At 43.7% G+C, this 26,017-nt stretch overlaps 1 protein-coding gene across 1 annotated transcript in view; it reads right to left on the bottom strand.

Annotated features, from left to right (window-relative positions):
- Positions 1-25,784, bottom strand: part of LOC126532321 (uncharacterized) — a 71,258-nt gene extending 45,474 nt beyond the window's left edge. The window contains exons 1-7 of the mRNA XM_050180014.2: positions 25,335-25,784; positions 24,390-24,528; positions 19,194-19,345; positions 18,003-18,209; positions 12,291-12,512; positions 6,532-7,065; positions 1,383-1,738 (exon numbers count right to left, since the gene is read on the bottom strand). Coding sequence (XP_050035971.1) covers positions 1,383-1,738; positions 6,532-7,065; positions 12,291-12,512; positions 18,003-18,209; positions 19,194-19,345; positions 24,390-24,507 — 1,589 coding nt within the window. The 5' untranslated portion in view covers positions 24,508-24,528; positions 25,335-25,784. The remainder of the gene's footprint in view (positions 1-1,382; positions 1,739-6,531; positions 7,066-12,290; positions 12,513-18,002; positions 18,210-19,193; positions 19,346-24,389; positions 24,529-25,334) is intronic.
- Between the last annotated feature and the right edge of the window lie 233 nt (positions 25,785-26,017).

Below are 26,017 nucleotides of genomic sequence, written 5' to 3'. Positions count from 1 at the left end.
CGGCATCGCGATTCACAGTTTTACTACCGCGTTCTTCCCCATCACCATAACGTAACAATATCACACTCTTGATTTCTATATATCCAAGTTACTGATAGCTTGCTACATCCTTGTTGTGCAATGCTACGAGACTCCCAAGCTTGTTCAGTACCGTATTTTCTTGCCCAAAATGTTAAGCATTAAATTTTGTTAGATATTTCCTGACATTCAGCTTTCTTGACTGGATTCAGTATTCAATTCAAGCTATACTATTTGGTATTTGCACACCCCTAATTAAAAGTATACAGGCGTTACATGCATTAACAGTACTTTTAGGTCCAAATGCAACTGCATCTGGAGAAATGCACAGGACTTATAACAGGTGCTGTCTCCTAGAAAGATCTCAGATACAAGATTGGAGCTCTGGAAACTATAATTACAAGGGCTGTTTGTCATGAGTGACTGATGAAACACATGCAAAAGCAGGGTGAATGTGTGAAGATGACGATGCCAGTCGGTGAAACGAAGCTGGGAGCACCTTTTGGATACTTGATGTGTGAAGCACGTGAAACGCTTGAAGCACGAGAGAAGAGGAAAGAATAAAAAAAGGCAAAGATAGATGAGCGGGCATTGCTGATAGGGACATGGACTGGTGCAACGCATTGCCAACTGTGCTCTGGCGATGTGATTGGGATTCATTGGGGACCTGGAATGGACAGGGGACCTCAGAGTTTGCCAGCGACAGTTCCAGCTTCTGAGCCCTGGCTACGGTGCCATGGCAGTGCTCCAAGGCCTCAGTCCAGCCTTGTGAAGCCATCACCTGCCACCATTCAGTGCCACAGAGGCAATCGCCTAGCCCCGTCATCGACCAGGCGCACTACAGAGTACGGCCATGTCCTGCACCACATAAGCCACAGGTGCCCTGCCACCATTGTGGAAACCAGCCCCGTCAAGCAACATCGATGAAGGCTGAGGTCTGTGCCTCGTAAGCCTCTGGTGCCCTGCCACCAATGCAGAAACCAGCCCCGTCAAGGGAAATCGAAGGCTAACGTCTGCACCACGTCTGAGCTACAACGACAGCGTCTTGTGCGCGTCGTAATTGTCAGACTGTTTGTTCTTTACCTTATCAGGAACTGAGAGACTGTAGCTTAAGTGTTGGAGTGTTGTGTATTACTAATAGCTAGGATATAGATTTAGCACATGTTTACAAAGTTATTGTTTGTAGTATTTGTCGTTTTTTTTCTTACTCGTATTTCTTTTATAAATTTTTTTTTCTATCATGTACACGCTGTCTCCTGTCAGTTTCTAGAGTGCCCAAATTCGTAACACTGCTTGACAACAGCAAGCGACAACACTGGCTGAAGCACCAAGACCACAGCAGGATGAATCAAATGAACACGCACTTGAGCTGGCCTCGGGTGTCCTCCAGGTCCCGCTCGAGTGCCTCGATGGTCTCGAAGAGCTCCTCAGCCTCATCTACATCCAAGGCCGCAGGTGCTGCTACGTCCTCGGCCAGATTTGGTGCAAGGGAACCATCACGGAGCCCTTCACCTCCACTTGCACGGTGCCACCGCTCAGTCAAACGACGAACAGCCTCTTTGCAGCGAACATGGCGCGATTCCAGCTGCAATGGCACCACTTCAATGGCAACAGCCGAGAACTTAAGCGCATTCAGCGACTCCTCAAGCATGGACATGGCTGGGCAGATGTTGACTACCAGAGAGACTTGCCCACGTGTAGTGAAGTAGGCCTGCATCACCTACAAAAATCCAGAGAAAAATATGCATATCCAAGGCACACCTTGGAATCACATCTGAAGCAACACCTATGTGGAACAGTTAATTAAATGCTACACAACTAAATAATGCATCCAATTGTACATTTTCATCCTATGCAACATGTAATGTCAAGCAATGTTTAAAATTAAATTACGGGGTTTAACGTGCCAAAACCACTTTGATTATGAGGAACGCCGTAGTGGAGGACTCCGGAAATTTCGACCACCTGGGGTTCTTTAACGTGCACCTAAATCTAAGTACGCGGGTGTTTTCGCATTTCGCCCCCATCGAAATGCGGCCGCCGCGGCTGGGATTTGATCCCGCGACCTCGTGCTTAGCAGCCCAACACCATAGCCACTAGCAACCATGGCGGGTATCAAGCAATGTTTGAAGCTGTGAGCTGTGTGGTGCACAATCATAATCTCAAGGACTGGTTATGCACTACCATCATGCATAACTAATGCTGAAATGCAAATACGAATTCAGGTGGACGCGCAGTGCCAGATGTCAGTGCAGCAATGTTGCAAGGACAAAAGCAATGTTGGATGCTTGTAAAAGGAAGAAATGGCGAAACAGTGAGACCTCATTAAACCGTAGTTGGCCGGAAAAAGTATGCACTAAACGGTAGTACTGCTCAACCGAAATAGCGCAAGATCGCCCACTTACTTGTCAAAAATGGGACTATGAGAGATTGTGATGAAAAGGCAGAAATTATGCAGTATTTATGCACTTCGCGTGACAAAAGCATGTTATTTTCATCTGATGCTGCGGCGGGCTAGCAGCGACGACGACGGCCTCAAACTCACTCAAGCCATGAGCCAGCTTTTTTGCCAGCCCCCTCTTTTCAGCAAACACCCTGGCTGATGGTAACGCGCAACATGTGCCACTGCCAAGCCTGAATCATCTGTGCTGTCGCTTTCCATGTCGTCCTCACCCCTGTCGTTAGGCGACACTTTGGCAATAACAGAGGCAACAATGGCGAAAAGTCGAACCTCGTAGACGACATATTTTCAGTTGCAGCAGCATTGCCTACCAACTTCTTCGCGTTTCCAAATCTACACACCACAGTCAACGGTAGATCCCTCTCGCGTGCCAGCATCGACTTCTTCATGCCATGTTCGATAGTACGAACAATGTCAAATTTTTCTTCCATGCTGAGCATCCCGTTTCTGTCCTAGCTTGCCCAACATGGGCCACAACGCTCTGACTCTGGCAAGGCACCGAAGTGATGATGTGGCTTCACCCTTCCAAGTGCCCTCTGCGTTTACGCTTGGAGGCCATTCTGATCTCTGAAGCTCATTGTTCTGCCGGACCGACATACCGCCATGATTTTGTGATGAAAAGTGGAAACACTACGTGCTAGCCAATACATATGCAATAAGCTGGTACGGTTTACGCAGATACAAAATGCATTATGTTCAATAGTCGCTGAGTCGATAAGTGCCCCTTAACACTTTTAAAACGAAACTACTGTTTAAGCAGGTACAGTTTAACGAGGTTTTACTGTAATAGGTGTGCGCACAAAAGCATGACATATATTTGGCTGCATTAAACAACTTATATACCTCTTGCATTACAATAGCATGTACCCATTCTGGACGATTGGCCAAGAATGGGCACATAGCCAGTGGCACATATTCAATGGCTAGATGAAATAAAATCAAGTAAATCAAATAAGCCATTGAATATTACGCGCTACTCAAAGAGGCAACCACATGCATGCAATAATCAAGCGAGGGCAAAAGGTGACTTGACAGGTGGACCGTAATATTTTCTCGAATTCACTTTGTTAATGGAAACTCGTCAGGAAGTGATACTGGAAATCTTTGGTAACAAAGGAAACAGTTTACTATATTCAAAGCATCAATACAAAAACGTGTTTTCTCTGTCCCTTGGTCCTATCTGGCCATCAGTCTGGGCCACTGTCCCTCCGTTCAAGTTGGGGAGACTGTTTCCTCCTCGCTTGCGATTTTTTTTTTCTTTGGACCCCTCTTCGTTCCCAGGGTTGCTTTTCAGTTTTTTTCCCGAAGACAGCCCCCATTTCAATTCTTTTCTGCATTTTTCTGCAGACCCTGTCACATCGAGGTGTGGGACAACTTCGTGGATGCAACATCGCAAAAAGTAGCAATTCATTCTTCTCTGAATAAGTACAATCATACTACCCTTGTTAAAAAGAACCGCAAATGTTCACAAGGTCAACATTTTAGACGGAAAGTACTAGATCTAATTTTAACCCTTAAAGGGTTCAATTTTTCCACAAAAGCTGTGCTCCTGTGGTGATTGTCTTAATGCAGATTCCAGTATTAGGAAGCTATTGAAAACTCATGAATACAGCAAAAATTTATTGCAAGCAACATTTTGTCTGTTTACTCGCACCAACAGTATGCACACGAATACACTACACCAAGAGATCGAGAAAAATGTCTACCAATATTCATGGCTATCAATTTGTTGTCCCAAAAGCACGTCTCATCAGAAGAAGAAACGCTTGAGCAGTTGCTGACAGAAGAGGTAGTGCATGCGGCCATATCGAAATCACTACTGCACCCCAGTGTATGGGACAACACATACAGCAACCGAAGACAAATTGGTACTTCAGAACTGATGCTACTGATGAACTGATGCTAAACATTAGCATCTCCTCATACTGCATGCCTTGAAGGTAGCAGATGCTCACGCAAGCATGCGATCGAGTGCTCAAGAGGTAAACACGTTGAGTCGTATGCACTGGTAAGCAGAAACAATTTCAAATAACTTTGGGAGACTCCAGAGAGATGGCAGCCCCTTTTAACAACCAGTAGTGTAGAATATGAGTGCGAAATATCAAACATAATATTGGCGCCACACATGTAGGTCAAGAACCATGTGGGATGGATCAGCGGCACGTACAGGCCCAGCAAAAACACCCAAAGGGTTAAGATACCTTCATCGCCAGCGAAAAAGCATTCCACATAGCCTACGTTACATGCTGCAGTGTCATCTGGCATACAGAAATCAAAACACTTTCGCAGCTCTCAGGTGTCTAATGATGAAACATCAGCTATTTTGTCCTCAGCATGAAATGAGACAAGTCAAAGCCTGAAGCTCATATGCGCAAGTTTCTAATGAAGTGGTGATCAATTGATCTATTGCCTGAGACAAAGCTGGTAGACCCCAGGAGTGGTGCCAGTCGGCTACAATAGTTCATGTTGCAACGAGCTTGGCTCCTGCGAATGTGACTTTCCCTCAAAAGACTTGTTTGCTTTGCACGCAAGTTCAATCACCTTTGCGCAACTCTGCTCTCATAGAGCATACAATATCTCGTCTCACATTAGGTCTGTATCCTTTAGAGAAGCCTCAAGCTAACAACTAAGTGGACAGACTTTATGGCACAATTATTTCATTAGTATGCATAACACAGGTGTGCTTATTGGCGCTACTTTAACAGTCAAAATTTCTTGGAGAGATGCGAACCCAGCAGACATGCAACAGGCCAAAAAGTGCAGGTGGTGGGGAGGTGAAAAAGGCCTTGGTTTAAAAGCACAGCAAAACCCCGTTAATTCAGAAGATTAGATCCGTCCCCTGGACCCTGCAGGTGTAAGCATTATTTAATGCAATCAAACTCATTCATTTGGACTTAATTGGACAACTCTCAGAACTCGGCAAGTGCCGCAAATGGGCAGCACAAAAGACAAGAAACTGCACTAGCGCCCAACTGAAACGAAGCAGTGGAGTCTGCATCGCCTCAGTCATTAGTGGAATTCATATGTGAATGACAGCAACACTACAATGCTTTGTCCCTATTTGTGCCTTTAAAGCTTTTTCTTGCTTTCACCACCGCGCATAACACAACGTCGGCCGCATGCCTTCATAGCTGTGTAGTCGCCGTCTATGATTGCATCGATAGCGGCTGCTTCGTCCGCAGTGGTTGCAGGAAACGGTAGTTTCGTTTTGAATAAATGCGAAGTTGTCAAGGATAAAGAGCACTGGCTCTATCGCAATGGACAGAGGGTCTTTTGGCGACCAGCTCAATGGCGAAAAAATAATCAAGATGTGCACGCGGTAGTGAAAAGAGCATCTCAGATGAACACGTGCGCCGCAACCGTGCTGCGCAGGAAGACACAAGGCCTTTACCGCTGCGAGCACCTATCAGTTACTAGATGAGAATTGCAGCTTCCGCACTGCTGTTGAGCAAAATAACAGAATTTGCCGAGTCATTCAGTAAATAAAAGCGTGTCGATGTAAACACTTGTTCATTTTCTTGATACCCTCGATAATTAGACATTTGCTTAATTCGGACACTTTTTCAGTCCCGTGAAATCCAAATTAACAAGGTTTCACTATACTATGTACGTTTGCGTGAACGTAACTTGCAGAAGCCTGTCAAACTGCAGCCATCTTCAAAAGATACACTCAGTTGAACTGGCAACTAAACCTGCCACTTAAATATCTCTTTCATGGCATGTTGTCCAAATACCTTGGCTGTTGACGACACACTTGAAATTGGAATGCAAGCAAAAAAACTTTTCAACATATTTACTTGCAATGTGCCTGCTGCAGGTATACATACTTTGCATAATGTTTCGATTGTGCAAGAAATAAATAAAGCAACAACCCCTCCTCCCCACTTGAAGACTAATCCATTGTTAGTCTTTTTCATGACCATAAAATGCCAGTGTAAAAGCATGTTACAAGTGGCTCAAAGACAGCAAAACGGACAAAATTGCTTGATGTCAAGCAGCGCATTACTGAAATGGTGCGAACAAAATCTAGACACGTTACAATGCAATCATACCTGGGTGAGCTTGCTCTCTCGGAAGGGCACTGGAGCTTTCCTGGATGCATCCTTGTTGTTACGCAAGCCCTCCAGGCAGCGGCTGAGCACCATCAGAGAGGTGTTGATGCGGCCAGCTTCGCGAAGCCGTGACCCATCAGTGCCAGCTTTAGATGGCCTCTCCGAACCCGCCAGGTCGCAGAGCATCAACGTGCTGACATGCCAGTTCCGGCTACCATCCCGGCTGTCCACCCTAGAGGCTACGAGTCGCACAGTGAAGACGCAGTGGCTACGGCTCGAGCTGCGGTTTAGCTGCGTCTCGGCAAAGGTCTGGTTGTCACGTGCCAGGCAGAGCAGCCGATGCGCTTCATCGGCCGAGTGCACAGGCACTTCGACAAGCCCACGCACAAATGCGCGTTTGGCCCTGTCTTCACCCAACTTGAGAATGGTGCGTCGCTGGCCCCCTTTTTTCTTTGAGGCTGCCTCAGCTGATGGCAGCAGCAGGTCATAGATGCCCTCATTGTAAATTTCATAGAAGGAAAGCCACAGCAGTGCCTGTTGACAGATGTGGTAATGACAACTATAGAGAGCAACCCTGTGAAGAGTAATAACTAACATACCTCAAACACTTCCCAGAATGTTTCTGCCATGAAAGCATTTGAACCTGTTATCCATGTAGCAATTATACTTCTTTTTGAATTTCAGCACCTACCCACAAGCTTGATGTACACATGAAGTCTAGGATTTTATAGCAATTCCACTTATTTGGGCCACCTTAATGCAAGATAAGCAGCAAAAATGTTACTAATGTTTATCCCTTGCTCGCTTTCGAAAGGAACACATGTTGGTTAACTGATGAAGTTTCTTAGCCTGGTGCACATGCTGTCAAAAATTGTGAGAATTGCATGAGAAACACAAACTAGGTGCTGTCTTTATGCCGCCTTTAGCTTCCTCCGCTCATGGCAGGTCATTTGGCACACAAGAAGCATAGCGCTTTCACCACTCTAGATTAATTCGCACAGACGCTTACAAAAATTAGGTACAAGAAAATGGCGAGAATACTGCGCGTCGTTGTCTCCGTTTACTCCAGTTCCCAGAATATGGTCCGTTGTCCGATCTTTTAGTGGTCCAGTTACCCAGAGCCATCCCTTTCGAGCCCTTGCCGTAGCTCGAAGCACTCCGGAAACATCTGTTGCTGACGAATTTTGTCAACTTATATCCAGACCAGGAATTCCGTTTACTTGCCTACAATTTGCGAGTTCGACAACACTAGCAGAACAGAAGCTTCGTGCGTGCTTTATGTCACAACATCCACAACTTGATTGTGAGTTTAGTTTAAATGAATTGAAAAGTGCTCTTTCGTCATGCCATACAAAGACAACCGCAGGCCCAGATGGTGTTACGTATGTGATGTTAAAGAACCTAGGTCCAGTAGGAAGAATGACTCTTTTGGAGATATTTAATGATATCTGGATAAGAGAGACTCTACCGGTTTCATGGAAATTAGCTCGGGTAATTCCAGTGCTAAAACCAGGAAAGACTCCACTTTGTCTTGACTCCTACCGACCCGTCAGTCTCACAAGCTGTTTTTCCAAGCTAATGGAGAAGATGATAGACAGTCGACTGCAATGGTGGTGTGAACACACACATGTGTTTTCCGACCACATGACCGGTTTTCGACAAAATCGTTGTACAATGGATGCAGTATTAGATATTGCCACATACGTCGAACATGAACGAAGCTGCGGAAATGTGACAATAGCAGTATTCTTAGACATTCAAAGAGCATTCGACACTGTAAGTCACATACACGTCCTTGCTGGTATGTTAGAGCTTGGCCTACACGGTCGAACGCTGCGATGGGTGTCAAACTTCTTGAAAGATAGAAAAATATTTATGGAAACAATAGAAGGAGAAAGTAATTATCACAGCATCACGCAGGGCGTTCCGCAGGGCAGTGTTCTTAGTCCGTTTTTATTCAATTGTGTCATGGCAGCCTTGCCACAAAAGCTCCCGTCTGGTCTAGGGTATTCTCTGTACGCAGATGACATCTGCATATGGGCCTCTGGTTCTAATATACAAGACATTCAAACAACGCTGCAAGAGGGCCTTGATAGCATCGACACCTTTTTGAGTCTTTCATACGCATGAGTCTTTCATACGCAAAGACAGCCGTACTTCCTTTCACTAGACGACAGTTGATTAATTTCCAACTTAGGCTTAACGGGCAAGCTTTGATGTTTGTGAAAGAGCATAAATTTCTTGGAGTTATTCTTGACCGCCAACTTACATGGGCTTCACACATCCGCGCAATTGAAAAACAGACCAATGCAGTAATAAACGTACTTCGGCGACTCGCAGGCACAACGTGGGGGGGATCAGTCTCTTCGCTACTACAAGTTCATAACGCACTCATAAAACAAAAAATTGCTTACTCGGCACCTGTTCTCCATGGTCTATCGCAAACTTCTGAGGAACGTCTTCAACGTTTACTAGCAAGGGGGCTGCGAGCGTGTCTTGGGGTTCCGCAGGCTACCTCGAGTTCTTTAGTATTTGCTGAAGCTCGTCACCCCCCATTTCCAGTCATACGAACGGTTGAAACATGCCGACATATTTATCGCATCTTAACCCAACATGAGAAGCATCCATTAAACCTCGCGCTCACCGAAAGAAACAAAAGCAAAATTCACGATGTTGTTCGAGAACATAAAACATTATTACCAAGATTTGAATTATGCAAAGTGGATGTTAGTTACCCTCCCTGGATGTTAACGTACCCTAAAATAGAGTTATCGGTTGACGGGATTATATGTAAGAGAGACATGTTCATAGTAGCCGCACAGCAACTGGCACTCTACCAAATTTACTCATTATATCCCCAGTACATCCACGTTTATACAGATGGTTCGTGTCATAAAAATTCCTCGACTTCAGCATTCGTCATTCCACACTTAGCGCTAGAGCAAACATTTAAATTATCCCGGGAGACATCTTCCACCATGGCAGAACTATTTGCAATCCTGTGTGCTTTGCGTTTCATAACTTTAGAAAAACATTCGCAAAAATGGGTTATCTTTAGCGATTCGCAAACCGCTCTCACATTACTACAGAGCAATAAGAAAAATTCTTTGAACACTTCGATATTGTATGAGACGCTCAAAGAACTTACAAAAGCAAGCGCAATGAACCACGTAATTGCATTTCAGTGGATTCCTGGGCACTGCAATATTCCTGGTAATACTGCAGCGGACGCAGCTGCGAATCGAGCGCACAATAACGCAGAGACAACCAATCTTCCCCTATTGCGTAGTGAAGTCCGTCTGATCCTGAGACAGATTTCTTGTCGTCTCAGCAAAACTACCTGGTTTGACCAGCAAACTAAGAACTCGGAGTTGTACTCTATAGACCCATATATAAACTTATCAATGCCGGAAACTCTAAGAGACAACAGAAAATTTGAAACTTTAGTACACCGGCTGCGTCTTGGTACTGCATTTACGAGACACTTCTTGTACAGAATAAAACGTGTCTCTAGTCCGCAGTGTTCTTGTGGCCATCCAGACGAAGATGTGCATCATCTTCTTCTCGAGTGCTCGAAATACGATACACAAAGAGCGGTACTGCAAGCTAATTTGTTTATATTAGACAGAAGACCATTCACTCTGAAAAAGATACTTGGCCCATGGCCAACTGCGGGCCTTCAAAAAAGAGCGCTTCTTGCTCTGAAAAATTTTTAGAGGAGACCAACATTTTGGGAAAATATTAAGCATTAGATGATCCGAATACGCTAAATGAGTTACATAAACGTTGTTCGTGGTGCATAGTTGGTTTATGTGGTGATCGCAACTTTTACGCAATACGTATAATTCTGTCCTGTACTTGGAGTGTATTACAAGTGTTGTTGTGTGTTTTGGCTGTTCAAAACATCGGACTTCATATATGCGTACGTGGACTGAACTCATGCACAGAACTTTGCAACTCATGTACTGTTGGACTGTATATTTTTTACTGATCCGGTGTTCTACTGAGTGTTATATTTAGTGTCACTATCTCCCTTATTGCGCAAATTTGTTTCGTCTGCCAAGTGACAAGGAGTAGCCGGTGCCACCACATAAAGGCGCCAACCTCTCCTAACATTCACTTCAATTAAAAAAAAAAAAAAAAAAAAGTTTTCATTAGACACAAAAAGAAAAATAATTTGACTATCGAAATTACCCTTCTACAATACCAGAAAAGCAACTTTTACCATGAGAAGAGGCATGGATAGCCAGAAAAGACAGGTGGTGACACTAATAGTCTTTTCCGGCACACCATAATGTCATGGACTGACACTGTCTGCTCAGGCGTGGCTAGTCCCGCCCACCCCCCTCTTTTTAATGAATGAAGTTTGCCTATACTGTATGAACCACTTCTTCAAAGCGATACTAAAAAGAAACATAATTTAAGCTGTATCAATAGAAAACTATTCTACAATACCAAAAAAAACAACTCTTACCATAGATAGACAACAAGGGCCAACGACTGAATCTAGCAAGCGTCAAGAACTTTTATCGAGCCACAATGGGCCAAATAGGGGAACATAACCTAAATATTTACGATTTTACACTGATGTACCGGCGCAGGGGTATTGGCCCGAAATTCAAACGATAGAACACTGGCCTTCATTTTCTCTTCTAACAATTGACCTCTTACTGTGAAATTAGTGAAAATGTTTTGAAAAAAATACCATAAAATACCAATCAAACACCCCACCCATGCAAGTGCTCCTTCCCATGATCCAATTTCTAGTTTTTGTTCACTGCCCCAACATTCCCTGTATTATCCTTATGTCCAGGGGGGTGGGAGGGCATTTGATTGGTATGTTACAGTAGTTATCAGCCTAAACTGATTTATTATCCCTTTAAGAAAGACATCTAAAAACGTGAGATCATCCAAAGTTGTTCATCTTATTTATGCCAGTACAACTGCTCCAATTTCGGAATTTATGGCACCTCATCACCTCCCAACTTTGGAAAAAGAAAAGCACTTACTGATTAAAATTCTTATATGCTTACTTCCCTCACAAAAACTTAAATTACCTACATGCTGTATCTGCAATCTCACTTAAGTCAAATGAGCCACCGCTATGATAGTAATCTTGTTCCCTTCTTCTGCGCACTAACCTTTCGAAATGCTTGTTTTGTGCACAAAATTATGTAATTACGCACTGCCAGCCAATGCCACACATTTTCAAATTTTGAAGAAAGTGTTTTATTGTGTATTTGACAGATAGTATAACCAATTTTCACAATTTATTCATTGCGTTTGGATACCTCTTATAAACCACTACTATACCTAAGATACACTGCACTGAATGTGCCTTTCCCATTGTAATTTTTGTAGACACTGTCAAATAATAGCAACTGCAACTTTTACTTTGAGTTCTGATCAGTTCTATAAAAGATTGCCCCGCTGCTTAGTCTTTAGACTGTTTTATGTTCTAAATACATAAAATAAGTATTCTAGAAGAGCCAAAGACTTTACTTGACAAGATTAAAAAGCATACGTTGAGCCACAAGAGCTCAAATTTGGGAAAATACTTTGAAATCCATGACTTCAAAATGACGAAGTGCAAAATTGATCAATGTGCAAAATTTTTTAAAGAGAAGCTGGCCTTCATTTCCATTTCTGGTGATTAACTTCTTACTGTAAAATTAATGAAAGTATTCAGAGGATAATTTACCAGTCCAAATTGATTTATTGCCCACTGAATGTTGACACCACTGCAATAGCAAACTCACCTGTGTGTTCTCACCATAGCCACCGTCACTGCTACGTGACAGGAACAGAGACCCATCGCTGTCATTAGCAGGCAGATGGAAGGTGCTGAAGTCTGCAGCACTGCGGGCTCCCTTCTCACCCAACAATTTAGCTTTCTGCAAGAGCACCGAGGCCTCCTCTTCTGCACTGAGCGAGACAATGTCGTCAAAGCAGTCGGGGCGGACTGGTGCACCCTTGCACACCTGAGTGGAGTGAAGGAGAATTCGGGAGACATTCAGAAGATTACAAGCGGATTGTTGGACTGTTGGGAGCTGGTGCCAAACAAGCAAGAGGTCTGTGAGACACAGTAGTGGAGGGCTTCAGATCGATTTTGACCACTTAGGGTTCTTTGCAACCAATGCTCGGCACAGAAGCATTTTTTGCATTCCACCCCAATTAGAATCTGGCTGGGTATGAAACCCAGAAGCCTGTGCTCAGCAGCACAAAATGTGATAGCCACTGCAGTAGGTGGGAACACTGGCTCTATCTTATGCACAAGGGGTCCACCAGCCTTAACAGAAAACTTACAGACCCTTGTAGAGTAACAGCTTAGAGAATTAGCAAGACAAGGAAATGTTGAGGACAGTAGCCTTAAACAATGTAATGTTGTGCCACTACAAGAAATTGCTACAATCTTGGCTAGAGGCCCTGAAAGAAAATTAGCTTTTCCATTTTTTTTTTGTGTTTAATGTGAAGACTAGGCTAAGCATGCACCAATTTTATGCGTCAGTGATAATAAGCGAGTGTATAGCCTGGTGTCTACAAAATAAATGCACAGACACCAGCTCTCTCCAAATCTGCCTCATGCGAGCTACAAACTGAATCGCAGATGCTGTGCGATAGTTCAGTGGTTAGCATTCCCGCCACAAAAGTGCGCATTGCCACGAGATCAATCCACAATGGCAACAATTGGTTATAAAGTCTTGCCAAATGGTGTTGTGGCCTGCAATGAACAGGCGAAGCTCCAACATGCAATAAGTGGCTGATAGATGTCCGAGTGCTCCAACTTAAGTCCCCATCACAGACTTCACAAGTAAAGCAAACATTAAAATAAGACTGGCTGCAATTGAAACCAGGGGTGGAATTGCTGGAAGAGCTGTCAAAATAATTTTTGGCACATGAAAAGCTTGGATTTTATTTAATATTTTCATTTTGAAGCAGAACATTCCAAATCTGAAGCACCATAATGGATTAAGTCAAGGTCATTTTTACACTAGTCATAAATGCTTACAGGTAAAGCACATCGAGGGGGGTATTTTAGCAGAACCCAGCATCAAAGGGCACGAAGCGTGGCTACTACAGATGAAGTTTCTCTCGTGCACTCCTTGGCACGAAGGCAACAAGGAGAAAAAGAGGCCAGTAGCTGCTTTAACTGGTAATTCACATGACATGAATGATAACCTTATGTGCAGGCTGCTCTGCTGACTGCGAACTGAAGGCCAGTGTAGGGCAGAAATGATTAACAGTGGTTTAACAAGGGATGTCATGGGAGCAAATGTTTTGACCAGGCGACTTCAACAAGGTTCCGGCGATTCCCCTTGAGTAATTTTACAAGCGATCAAACATGCATGTCTGCTTGATATTTTTTTGTCTGGCGTATTTATCTGATCTGCAGACAAATTCAAAGTGCATGGAACTGAAAAGTTCATTCCCAAAAAGTGTTCTTTGCAAGCAAAAAAAAAGAAAAGAAAAAGAAAACAACAAAAAAAAAACCCTGAAGGTGGGCCGTGGACGTCTGGCGAGCTACTCTGAAATAGGTGTGGGCGTTTTCTCGCTTCATGGTTGAATCCGACGCAGTTGTGTCGAAAACCTCTGTTATTCGTTTTGATATGCTTGAATGCAAATAACTTCCATGTGGTTTTTATGCTGTTCACAAAAGAAAAAAATATTTAAATATTCCGAACATAACCCAAATGTGAAAAGTTTTGTAACATTGATGTGCTTTCACACATTTTTTTCGTACAGGAACTTGAAGAGTGTCAAATATAAAGTGTTGCCTTACAACATTTCTGCAAAAGATTGTGTCCCAACAAAAAATACAAGGTAAAAAAAGGAAGCTAAATAAACAAGTTTTGCCCAAAAAGATAATTTCAGAGAAAAACCTCCAGTCCCAATTTAAAAATTATTTTGGATGGAAGTCCGCTTATGTCTGGCAAAACATGGGTGAGATTGTTTCCTCATTCGCTTTGTTCACAAAATATAATGGACCAAAGTGGCTCATGTTGAGCATGCTACCTTCAATGCCTTTGCTGGTTGTCTATCAGTTTGAACTGTACATACATCTACAGTGCTGATTTCTTTGCTGCAAAAGAATGTCGCTCTGGTAACTCGTTTTCAAGGAAAATGTATTCTCCAATTTTACTTGTGTTGTGTGCATGCTGCCACCTTCAGAAGTGCTAATGTGTACTCGGTTTGCAGCTTACAAGCAACATACCGTATTTGCGTGAATATAATGCAATTTGTTTTCCTCGCTCCATGCCTCGCATTACATCCGGGTTCATGGCAACTATATAATGTGTCTGTCCGAAAAAGTACAGTGCGGCTTAACTGAGCCAAATGCTGCCTTACTGAGGCGAAGCTCTTGAGCGTTACTTCCCCCACTATTGTGTCTGCATGCAGAAAAATGTCTCAAAGATAGTGCAATGCCAGGCCAACCCATGGCGGAGGTGACACAAACGTTAAGCACTCCCAATACGTGGGCCAGTGCTGAAGATAGTACAATACCGGGCCAACCCGCGGCGGAAGCACGACCGATCCTCAACATAGTGAAATGCTGGGCCGACCCGCAGCGGTGGTGCAGTTCGCCATTAAGGAGCCCACATACACATCCTCGCTGGTCATCCTTCTTCACAAAGCGGAAGAGCATCGAGTTTTTATGATGCTTTGCCAGCACCTTGGTAATGTGCCTTCACGCGCCAAGAACAGCAGAGGTCACTGGTGGTGCCAGACAAACTGCCCTGTGACAACGAGCATGGCCCGCACATTTTGAGAGTGCAAAGATTTAGATGGCCCTGTTCATAAAACACGAAACTGCAAAACAGTCTTGAGCCTCAGTAACGACAGTGGCACAGAAAAAGCGACACAATGAGTGACCAAATCGATTTCTCGTGACTACATAGGCTGCACTCAAGCTGCAGCTGTTCTAAAGGCAAAGAGCGAGCAGCGCTGAAGCACTGTTCTGCCATTCTGAGTTTGCGGAAAACTAGACTGTCATTCTGTGAATTGAAACAATCGTACCACTGGCACAAGAAAGAAATTTCCATCTTCACCTATGTTGCCAAAAAAAAAAAAAAAAAAAAGCAACGCACGTCTTTGGTGCCATAAGCTACGACATGCATCACAATGCAGCATGTGCCTGCTACGTCCTACGCAGAGTGCCCAAAATGTTAGATGAAAGAGCACCTATCTGCTGTCACGTCACCTATGTCAGTGATGGTGCAGCGAGCCCTTTTAAAGGGCCCCTCACCAGGCCCCATAGCAAATTTTGGTTATACGCTGGAAGTTGTTACGTGTCCCCTAGGGAGCGCTCTGCCGAAAAAAATTTTTCAGGTCAGCTCATTAATAGCCGAGATAGAAATATTTCAGTGCCGCCAACCCATGATTTCAGCAGGCGAGCTCCACTGCATAGCAAGACTCCCTCCACTCGTCCCGTATAGCCTCCTCAAGCGAAATTCCTTCCCAGCGTTCTCCTATGCCGGACCTTGAGGATCGCGTGACGCAGATGTCACGGGCCCCACCTTCACTTTGTTTTTCTTTTCGCTTTCTTTTTTTTCGGCGATGGGCACTTCCGCTGGCGACGTTGTGCGTGAGCTATTATTGTTTTGCGCAGGGCACGATTTTGCGCGCTATGCACAAGGACACATGACTAGCAGTATAATTCACTGCTACACGAATACCGAGGCAGAACAAGCGGATCGCAGAGCACGATCACTCGCTGGAACACTGTAGAAAATGGCATAGTTTCGGTACCTGCGCACGTGACCCCACGACCATGGGAACAAGCAGATGAAGTGGAAGTACATCTCTTGCTTTGGTGCGAAGTAAAACAAAAACATGCAGACATTCCGTTGGTGTGCTTTATTATTTCTCTAAACTTCAATTCATCAATTCAAGCAACAGATCACACAGATAACAAATGTTGTCTTGAATAACTCTCAAGTCGCGTGTCATCACGAGCAGCGTCACACTGCGGACACCAGTACGTAGGTACACGAACATGAGTACGTCATCCAGCTTGGAGCGCGGCAGCCATGAGGAGAAGGAAAAATGGCGTTCGGTTTGAAATTTCAGATCTTTCCGCGGCGCGCAGTGATGCAATACTTTGCAGACACGATCATTATCACGCAATGTATGCTTTGCGCTTGTCAGCTCAAAATGGCCAGACCTGGTAAGGGGCCCTTTAAAAATAAGTAGCAACTGTATGAGGTGTGCCAAGCCAAGTACACAGTTGCAAGGTGGTTATTTTCTGCTACTGGGCACGGAAGAAGCACCCGAGACGGTTTGGGCGGATTTGTTAAGCACCAAGCTTCCCTGCACAACCCGAGGTCTGGAAGTGCCGCCTCTATTCGAGCAGTACATGAGATGGTCTAACTTGCTTGATGCACCTGCTGCAGCCATCAAGGAGTATCGTCAGCAGAAGTGAGTAGAGTAGAATTCAGTCATGGCATGAGTGGATGTTTGCTAAAGATCAGTCAAGTGGACATGTGCTGTCCATTGTGAGAACTGCCGCTAGCCAGCTGACGACGATTACTTTTTGACGTAATAACTGCTCACTCAATAAATTTTTCCAAGCACAAGTAGTGTCAAGTTTGTTCTCTCTTGCATTGCGTCCCACAAAACAAAAGTAGAAAACATGCTCACTGTTCGCTGCACAATAAAAAAAGAAACCAAATAAACCTTCCTTTATTAGTGGTAACCGTAGATTTTTCTTTATTTTATTCTTTTTTTAGAGAGTGAATGTTAAGAAACCGGAACGAGTCCTCAGGGCATTAAAACCAGCACGTGCAACGTCTGCCAATTTGGCTTATTGTATTTTGTGAAAGAATCAAATGAGGAAATATTGTACCCATGTTGTGCATGGCATAAGCAGACTTCCATCAAATTTTTTTTTTAATTGCGACCAGAGCTTTTTTTTTTTTTTTTTAAATGACTTTTTTGGAAAAAACTTGTTTATTCAACTATTTTTCTTATCTTGTATTTTTTGTAGGAACACTCTTTTGCAGGAATGTTGCAATGGAAATGGTCTATACTGTATTTGACACTGCGTTCAAGTTTCAGTGTGAAATAAGTGTACTAAAATGAGCAGGAAAGCTTTCAACTGAGCTTATTTTAGTATGCACTGAATTCGACCATGAAGTAGTAAAATATTGCAGTAAGCAGTAGCAGGATACTCACTACCACCTTCAAATTTTGTGTGTGTGTGTGTGTGCTTGCTAGGAATGCTTTGTGGGAATACAATTATTGGTTCCATGCTGCTTGAATATGCCTACATAACACAAATAAACCAGACAATATAAGAATATAAAGTGGACATGCATGTCCAATCTTTTGTGGAATCCCCCGCTTGTCAGAACATTAGCTCCAGCAATATGCATTGTTTGAACACCGATCACTTCAAGCCTTCATATTTTTCCGACCCTCTGTATAGTGTGGGACAGTGCAAGCAAAAAGATAGAAAGCGAACAGTCCCTGACCTGAGGTCCAAGCAGCTTGAATAGTCTGTCAAGAGTGCGAGGCACCACTCCTGGGTCAGTGGGTGGACCCTGCATAGTGTACGTTTTGCCCCCAGCAGTGGGACCATATGCAAAGAGCAGCACATTGGCTCCATTCACGAAGGCATCCACTGGATTTTGCACAGCCTCCATAAACAGCTGCTCCTGGCTGCTGCCCTCTGGAAACACCTGAGCACATGAATGGGGAGAACATAAAGCCAGAGCATGAGGAAACAAGGCCAAGAGTGGAGGCTTGTTTTTGAGGAATAACTGAATGAAAGCTTTAAAACGCTGCACATAATGTTTCCCAAATGAAAAAGCTGACAATGGAGAGGAAAGACAAGCAAGAAGAATGCTGCTCTCTGTGCCACGTCTAACTCGTCAGTTTTCACATTGGTAAATCCTCACCAAACAATCCACACTGCTGGGATAAAGGGTGCATGCTTGCACATTAACTGTACAAACAGACATGACAGCAAAGAATACAAGACAAGGTGAAACCTGTCTGCTTTGCTGTCATGTTTTCTTTTGGACTTTGACAACAAAGTGGTACCTCACCAATTCAGCTTGGCCAGAGAAAGCCTGGCCAAGCTTAACATTCAACTGCTCCTAGAGCAATCAAAAGAGTCACGCGGCTTGAATTCTGCCAGGTCTAAGTTACATTCCCAGGTCAAGCACAAGAGTACTGTCGAGCGCTCGATATTGACTAGCCAAATGTATAATATGCTGCCAGAGAATTCAAAAGCCATCACTCAGGCTTACCAACAGGAAAGCCCAGTTAGCACAGTGCAGCTCATCACAAAGCATTGCCCAAGTTACTCTCGAAAGATAAAAATAGCTTATGCTTGCAAATTCACAGTGGCAGCAACAGAAGCACTTCAAGCCCATTGAGCCCCCAACTCATGACAAACAAATGTGCTAAAACATCGACAAAACTCAATACAGAAAATTTTGTGCAAGGTGCTAACAGCGGGAGACAGCAAAATCCTTGTGCTGGTTCGAATCAACCGATAGGCAAGACGTTCTACTGATATCAGTAAAACCTCAATTATTGAATTTTTTCCAAAATTAGAATAAATGAACCAGACTGATTATTTTTAAGCAACTTCATGCCTACATTCTGCCATTTGCAAACTTATTGTTCACTCGGCAGACACTGGTTGTGAAACCCACCTTTGTAAAAGTAAAGCGTTTTTGATGCTGATGTTCCAGAGTCGCAGTTGTGGACTCAACAATTGTATCATCACATGGCTGGAATGCAGGATTTGTGAATGACCTGCCTCCAATTCTAGGTCGAATGCGTAGATAGACCTTCAACGCTGAGCCTGCAAATAAAATCAGTGTTCCCATTGCATGCACCAACTCACAGTGGACAACTTAGTTCAACACTTCATTTGCTTTGAAAACAATGCCCTTTCCCAACTTGATTATTTATTTATTTATTTATTTATTTATTGAACATACCTTACAGGCCCCTTGACAGGGCATTGAGTAAGCGGGGTAATAAAAAGTACAAAGTAACTTGTCAGTGTACAACGTACGGCTCAAATTTGCAATTTAACACAAAGGAGAGGAATCGATAATGTGGTATGACGGCAAATACGTTGGGTGGGAAATAGGATAACACGAAGAGAAAAAAATATTGGCTGGCATTATACATATGGCAAAACTGCACACAAGAACTATAAAGTATACCGATTACAATGACAGCAGTAACAAGAAAAGAAACTACAACCAAAGATAGACTGACAAATATGCAGAATCTAGGCGCATGAACAGTTGGCAGGGTTTAAAGGACGCACAATGGTAGGGCATGATAAAAACGCAGGAAATAATGGCGTGCACAGTAAAAACATTTATCAATATAAGAAATGCAGTCGGGCACAAAGTGGGATTCTGAAAAAAAAACAAAAAAAAAAACACGTGCAGTGGTACAAGAAATGACGTAATCTTTGGTCTTAAAGCTGTCAAAATTAATAAATAAATACATGGGTGGTATACAGAACATGGCACTGGACGTAAAACAAAATTAGAAAAGCTAGTGGCAAGTTTTTATTGCGAAAAGAAAGAGTGCAGGAGTTGACGGAAATTATCGTAAATTATTATTTACGGCCCTGGATTAGAAGCAAGCCTCTTGAATTTAGCTGCCCTTTCTGAACCAGCTCTTAAGAGTACTATGCGCACTGCTGCACAATTTCATGACGAGCAAGTCCAGAGCAACTCCCACATGCCTCGTAACCCTGTTGCAAACTGAGGAGAAAAGTTCAGCCACAAATGAGCACCGTCAACTTCTGTGGCGAAGTAATTAAATAATCGTGGCAGTTCTACAAATGGCAACGAAATAATGGCTGTGGGTGGCGTCTTTTCATCACAACATGCATCTCAAGAGAAAGCTGTTGAATTGAAAGCTAGTTAGTGCATTAGAAGCCTTCTCAAATGAAACCCAGGCATATAAATACTGGCATCTAACTTGTACCTTGCCTAATTATGCAAACAAGAGTAATTGTTGAATCTAAAACGGGTAATATACAAATCTGCATGCCACGAATCAAGTAGTGCTGCACCATGTATGCTACCAAGAGCTTGCATGTCACCTGCACTGGCCTCACATCAAGTTGAAGAGCACAATGCAAGGCACACTCGCTGCACTGTCAAAATGAGGGCAAAAGTGTTGCACTGTCTGAACTAGCGTAGAGAACACAGCCAAATTGAAGAGACTACGTGTGATACTGGGCTCAATACAAAATGGGCAACTGCACAACATAAAGATTAAAGGAGCCCTGAAAAACCTAACCTAAGAAAATTTTGATGATTTGCAGACTAGGCTCGTGTGAACGTGAGCTAAATATGATTGCACTGCATGCAGCGGCACAGGGATATCACAATCTCGTGTCAAAAACAGTGCAAAATTGCTTACTCTCTCGTGAGGGAACGCGGGTAAATGACATCTTAGTTGAAATCAAGAAAAAGAAATGGGCATGGGCCGGACATGTAATGAGGAGGGAAGATAACCGATGGTCATTAAGGGTTACGGACTGGATTCCAAGGGAAGGGAAGCGTAGTAGGGGGCGGCAGAAAGTTAAATGGGCGGATGACATTAAGACGTTTGCAGGGACAACATGGCCACAATTAGTACATGACCGGGGTAGTTGGAGAAGTATGGGAGAGGCCTTTGCCCTGCAGTGGGCGTAACTAGGCTGATGATGATGATGATGAACAGCTACATTACGATCAGTCAAGCAGGCACAACAGGTATTGGCGGATTTTGCGATTGGGAGTAAATTCTCAGCAGTACTATAATAGTTCATATTGAGCTAAATGAAGAATACATGTTTGCGATCTCAAAGAGACTAGAAAAATATCTTTGCAGTTCTGGTCCATATACATCCGTTATATGTAGGTGCCTCTGTAAAGCATGCCCTCCATGATTGCATTGGCGTGCTGTGTTGCATGGATACCGTGGCCAATATGCTGCAACAAGCCCTCTCATCGGCGAGATGATCAGACAACTGCATGCGCTGACTGGTCTCCAAGCGACATAGCTTCAGGAAACCAAGCACCCATCTCATCTCGCTAGAGTGTCTTACACATCTGAACCTCATGTAGCATCAAAAATAATAAAATGTAAGTGTTCAACTTTTGCTCGGGGCCTTGCCCCCCTGTGAGCTTCCAGTGCGCCAGTGGAGAAAGAAAGAGAGAAAGCCATGCATCGGTGTGATAACTATTTTCACTTATACTTGAAGGATTCAAAAACATTTTTTCAGCAGGCGATTTGTGAGGTGATGTTCTTTAATAGTAAGGCCATTCTTCGAGCACCTAGAAAAGCTTTTCAGGGCCCCTTTAAGGCCTGCAGAACGAAAAAGTCAAAAGTGCAGAGAAAACAAAAACAAAGAACTGAACACTCCCATTCAGTAAGCATAACACTCTTAGACAAAAGCACTCTTAAAGGGACACTAAAGAGAAATAATTTGAGCTGTGTTAGTAAATTATCCTCCCACAATACCAAAACAGCCACTCTTAGAGGGACAAAATGCATGGCAAGCCTGAAAAGACAAGAATGAAATGGGTGACATCGCCACCTTCAATATTCCCAGCCCTGCTAGCCGCAACATCTCCCCTCAGGCATAGTTAAAATTTTATCAGTAATCTGTTGCTTTGTTTTCTAAATGAGCCAATACTGAACTCAAGTTTCAAGAACTATTACTGAAGCACAATGGCCGAACAGGCAAAAAAATAATTTGTAATCCATGATGTCACACTGATTTACCGGCCCTGGCGTTTCGGCACGAAACTCGGAAATCAAAGTTTGACCATCATTTTTTCTTCTAATAATCAGCCTCTTACCGTGAAATCAGCAAAACTAGAGCAAGAATACTTGATCAATTTAAACTGATTCAGTGTTTCTCTTTAGTATCCCTTCAATAGCTGATGCTGTAAGATGAACAGTATAAAGCAATCAACTATTTACTTTGGTGCAGTTGCGCAGAGTTGATAATCTAATAAGGCTGATTTTGTCCTCTTTTGACCAGGAATCTCATTAACCCTTTCTGTACTGCAGAGAGTGACACAAGTGCTACATTTCTGAGCAATATACAATAATGTGGCTTCACGATGACTGCATTAAGGGTTAAAGGCAAGTATGAAGTAGAAATGCAACTGTGGGTTGCTATTTGCAAATGTTTTCCACTGCTAGTGCTGCTACATGAGAAAGTTCAAATTTTAGCCAGCAGAAAGGACCCACACATAGGGCATAATTAAAAGCTCACACCAGTTTGGCGAAGTGCACTTGGAATGCTTGAAAGTATGCAAACGTTTCCTGCACTAATTAGCATTTAGTTTGGCTACTGCAGTCAACACAGGGAATATGACATGCGTATCTTTTCTAACCTTAAGGGCCCATAACTGAAGGAGAAAGTGTGGGCATACAAAATACAAAAAGAACAGAATAATGCCAGGTGCTTCATAACTGCTCTCCTAGTGCAAGATGGAATATCACACTTTTCTCCGGGTCTTTCAAGCTGCATCAATTTTGAATAAAAAGTAATGTTTTAGATACATCGACCATATCAGCCAAGGGTGCACAGTGTATCTTGGGTTGCATTTACATGTGTGCAACTACATGTATATGCTGCATGCATTTTGCTGCAACATGGCACGCACAGGGCAACTCAAGAAATGGCAGGGCTTTCCTGGGAAACTATAAGGCCGTGAAAGGGATTGCACTAAAACTAAACCTTTAACACGATAGCATTAAGGGTCCAATGGAGGAAATCCAGTGTTGGCGTTGTCCGTCAGAAAAAATCATCCCAAGCCATAACCACGCAGGCCCTCCACGTGGTGAATGGGCGTTACTAAACTAATAGAATTGCTCTGAGTAAAATGCATTAGAAAATTTGTAAAGTCCGACTTACACACAACCTCCAAACATGATAGCACGATATTATTATTTTAATATAGGAGAAGATAATTTGAATATACGAGAAAACAGTTTTGTTATGCGGAAACTCAAACACAAACCCCCTTTTCCTTGCTTATCGGGGTACGAGCCATTGCTCTGCCCCGCATTGCTGCCAGGATCAGCTCGCCATTGTTTTCTATCGCCGTGTCACAGAATATCCAGTGTCAGTGTCAACAGGGCCTGGTAACGCTATCGCCTTCCACTCTTAAAGGCGAAGCTTAAGCGCCCTCCAAGTTTTTTTGCTGTTGTACTGGAGAAACATACTACTAGTGGTGCTGAAATAACACGTCTAAACATGTGGCCTGTAGAACCACTGAGAGGTTTCAAGCTTGTGCCAAGAACTAACAAAATGATAGGATGTGGATGAGATAAAATTAAATCAAAGCGGTGCTCCAATTTATCTCCAATTAACATCTCAACAACCTGCTTTCTCACAACTCAGTTTTTCTAACCTGAGTACATATACTGCTCCATCTGCTAGAAAGCACGTATATGTGCTGCATGGCTGCCACGAACACTGTACATGACCAGCCTGCCACAAGTTGTCAAATAGCAAGCATTAAATCTTCCACACACATTTATGACAAAAGGTCACACTGCTTAGTGCTGGAATATTGTACTGATATGCCAGCCTTACCATTGTGGAACAGTGTGCAGAACGAGCTCACAAAGTGTCATTTTTCACTCGACAATATTCAGCGCTGAATGTGTGGTCTTTTTTCCACCTTATGTTGTACCACTAAGTACCTACCTACAGACTGATAGGAGCACCGTTTCCGCCCAAGCTGCCATTTACACTTGCCGTTATGCTCTGAATAAGGTATCAGTGCGAGATGCACATTTGTGAAGCTGAATCAAGCGCCACATTAAACAGCCAAAATGAAATTTCAGGAGCAAAAGTGAAGACTCACTTGCAGCAAGGTTGGCATCAAGTTGTTTACACACTGTCTCAACTGGTGGCAGAAGTTCCGCGCTTGCCGACTGAGCAGACTCCACCGAACCCGTGTAGGGTCTTTCCGGCCTTTCCATGGCTGTGCAAGTCCACAGAAGCTGCAAGAAAACATCTCAATTATGTCAGCATTACGTTGTCGCTGCGCCTGCCAGTATTGCAGTCCTTGTGTATGGGAGGAAAACAAAGAAGCATATTTTGCAAGCAAGCGGCGTGTGCAAGCAATGTGCATTGGAGGGCTTATTTGAAGCGAAGACTTTTTCCCTGCACTGGTTGGCAGGCTTGCAGGTGCAAGGGTCCTGCCTAGCACACCACTGAACGCAGACTCGCTCTTGTGCAAAATTACAAGTCTTTGCCTCATCCCCGAACTTTGCGGGTGCACGCTGTTTTGCACAGTGGGCTAGTCTCGGAGAATGCAGAGACCGAGGCGGAGCAGCCAAGTGTGGTTTAGAACGAAAGCGAATGCTGGTTTGTAAACGCGAAGTGTACCGGCGTCGATAAGTAGCGAAGAATAGCTTGGAACACGGTCAATTGAACCTGACCGTGTCATATACAGGTTATAGAAATACTGTGAGAAAAATTTCGTGCAGGACGAGTTCGGTTCGGCGAGTAGTGCGTGCGACATACTCTGCTTCCTGCCGGTCGTGTCTGCGATGTCGGTCCGCCCAAAGTTTACGTTGAGCGAGGCGTATCTCGGTGAAAACGCGTCCGACTTCGTCGCGAGCTAAAGATGTTCAGGAATGGTGGCTGAACTAGAACAGCGTTTCTCGCCATCACCACAGAAAGCTTCGCTTAAACGGCCTCCCACAGCGCATGGGCTCTGCATAATTTTTCAGTACAAAGAAAAGTGGAAGTTGGGAACCGACAAGCACCACAACGGTTGCGCCGAGGGTTCGAGACCACTTACTTTTATTAGGGCGACGGCAGTTTCAGTATCACAGGCAACTTGTGAAAGGAACAACGACAGTCAGTGACAATAGCAATGTATGCAGTGTCGGTTAAACAGCTTAAATCTCGTGCTTACCGTTTACAAAATGCCACGTGACCTGCAGAGCCAAGTTTGATTGGTCCCATTGGTCCCATTTTTTTTTTTTTTCTCCATGGTTGGCCCCAGAGCTGTGTAAGATAACTCTGGCAAATATTTAAAAAATACATGCTACAGGAACTGCAAGTGAACAGTTATCTAAAAGCCTCTGAATTAAAAGAAGTGGTGTCCAAATCCACCACCTAGCGACGAATCTCTCCGAGCAACAAAATTGAATCTCGAAGGCCATACTTTTTGTGACTGGGTTGACTGCATGCGGTGAAAGCGGTTGAGACTTCCTCGCTAAAGAAAGGAATAGGATAGGGGGAGCATGGAGGAAAGAAATAAAATAGTAGAGGCTTTGACTATGCCTTGACGTAACATTTTTGAAGCCGGAAATGCAGGCGCGTTGGTGTGCCGTTTTCCTTTGCGCCTCCAATCAGCACGCCGGAGAAGTTAGGCGCGAGCTTTGAACTTACAGTGCTACGAGCTGCCAGAACCGGCCTGAACTGTGTGCTGCTTACGCGCGTCAGAACAAAGCCTACGAAATTTCCGTAGGAGTTTTA

The sequence above is a fragment of the Dermacentor andersoni genome, chromosome 5, assembly GCF_023375885.2.
Source record: "Dermacentor andersoni chromosome 5, qqDerAnde1_hic_scaffold, whole genome shotgun sequence".
In the NCBI taxonomy this organism is placed as follows: Eukaryota; Metazoa; Arthropoda; class Arachnida; order Ixodida; family Ixodidae; genus Dermacentor; species Dermacentor andersoni.
Note: the sequence above shows the minus strand (reverse complement) of the source record. Positions and strands in the feature narration are given on the sequence as shown.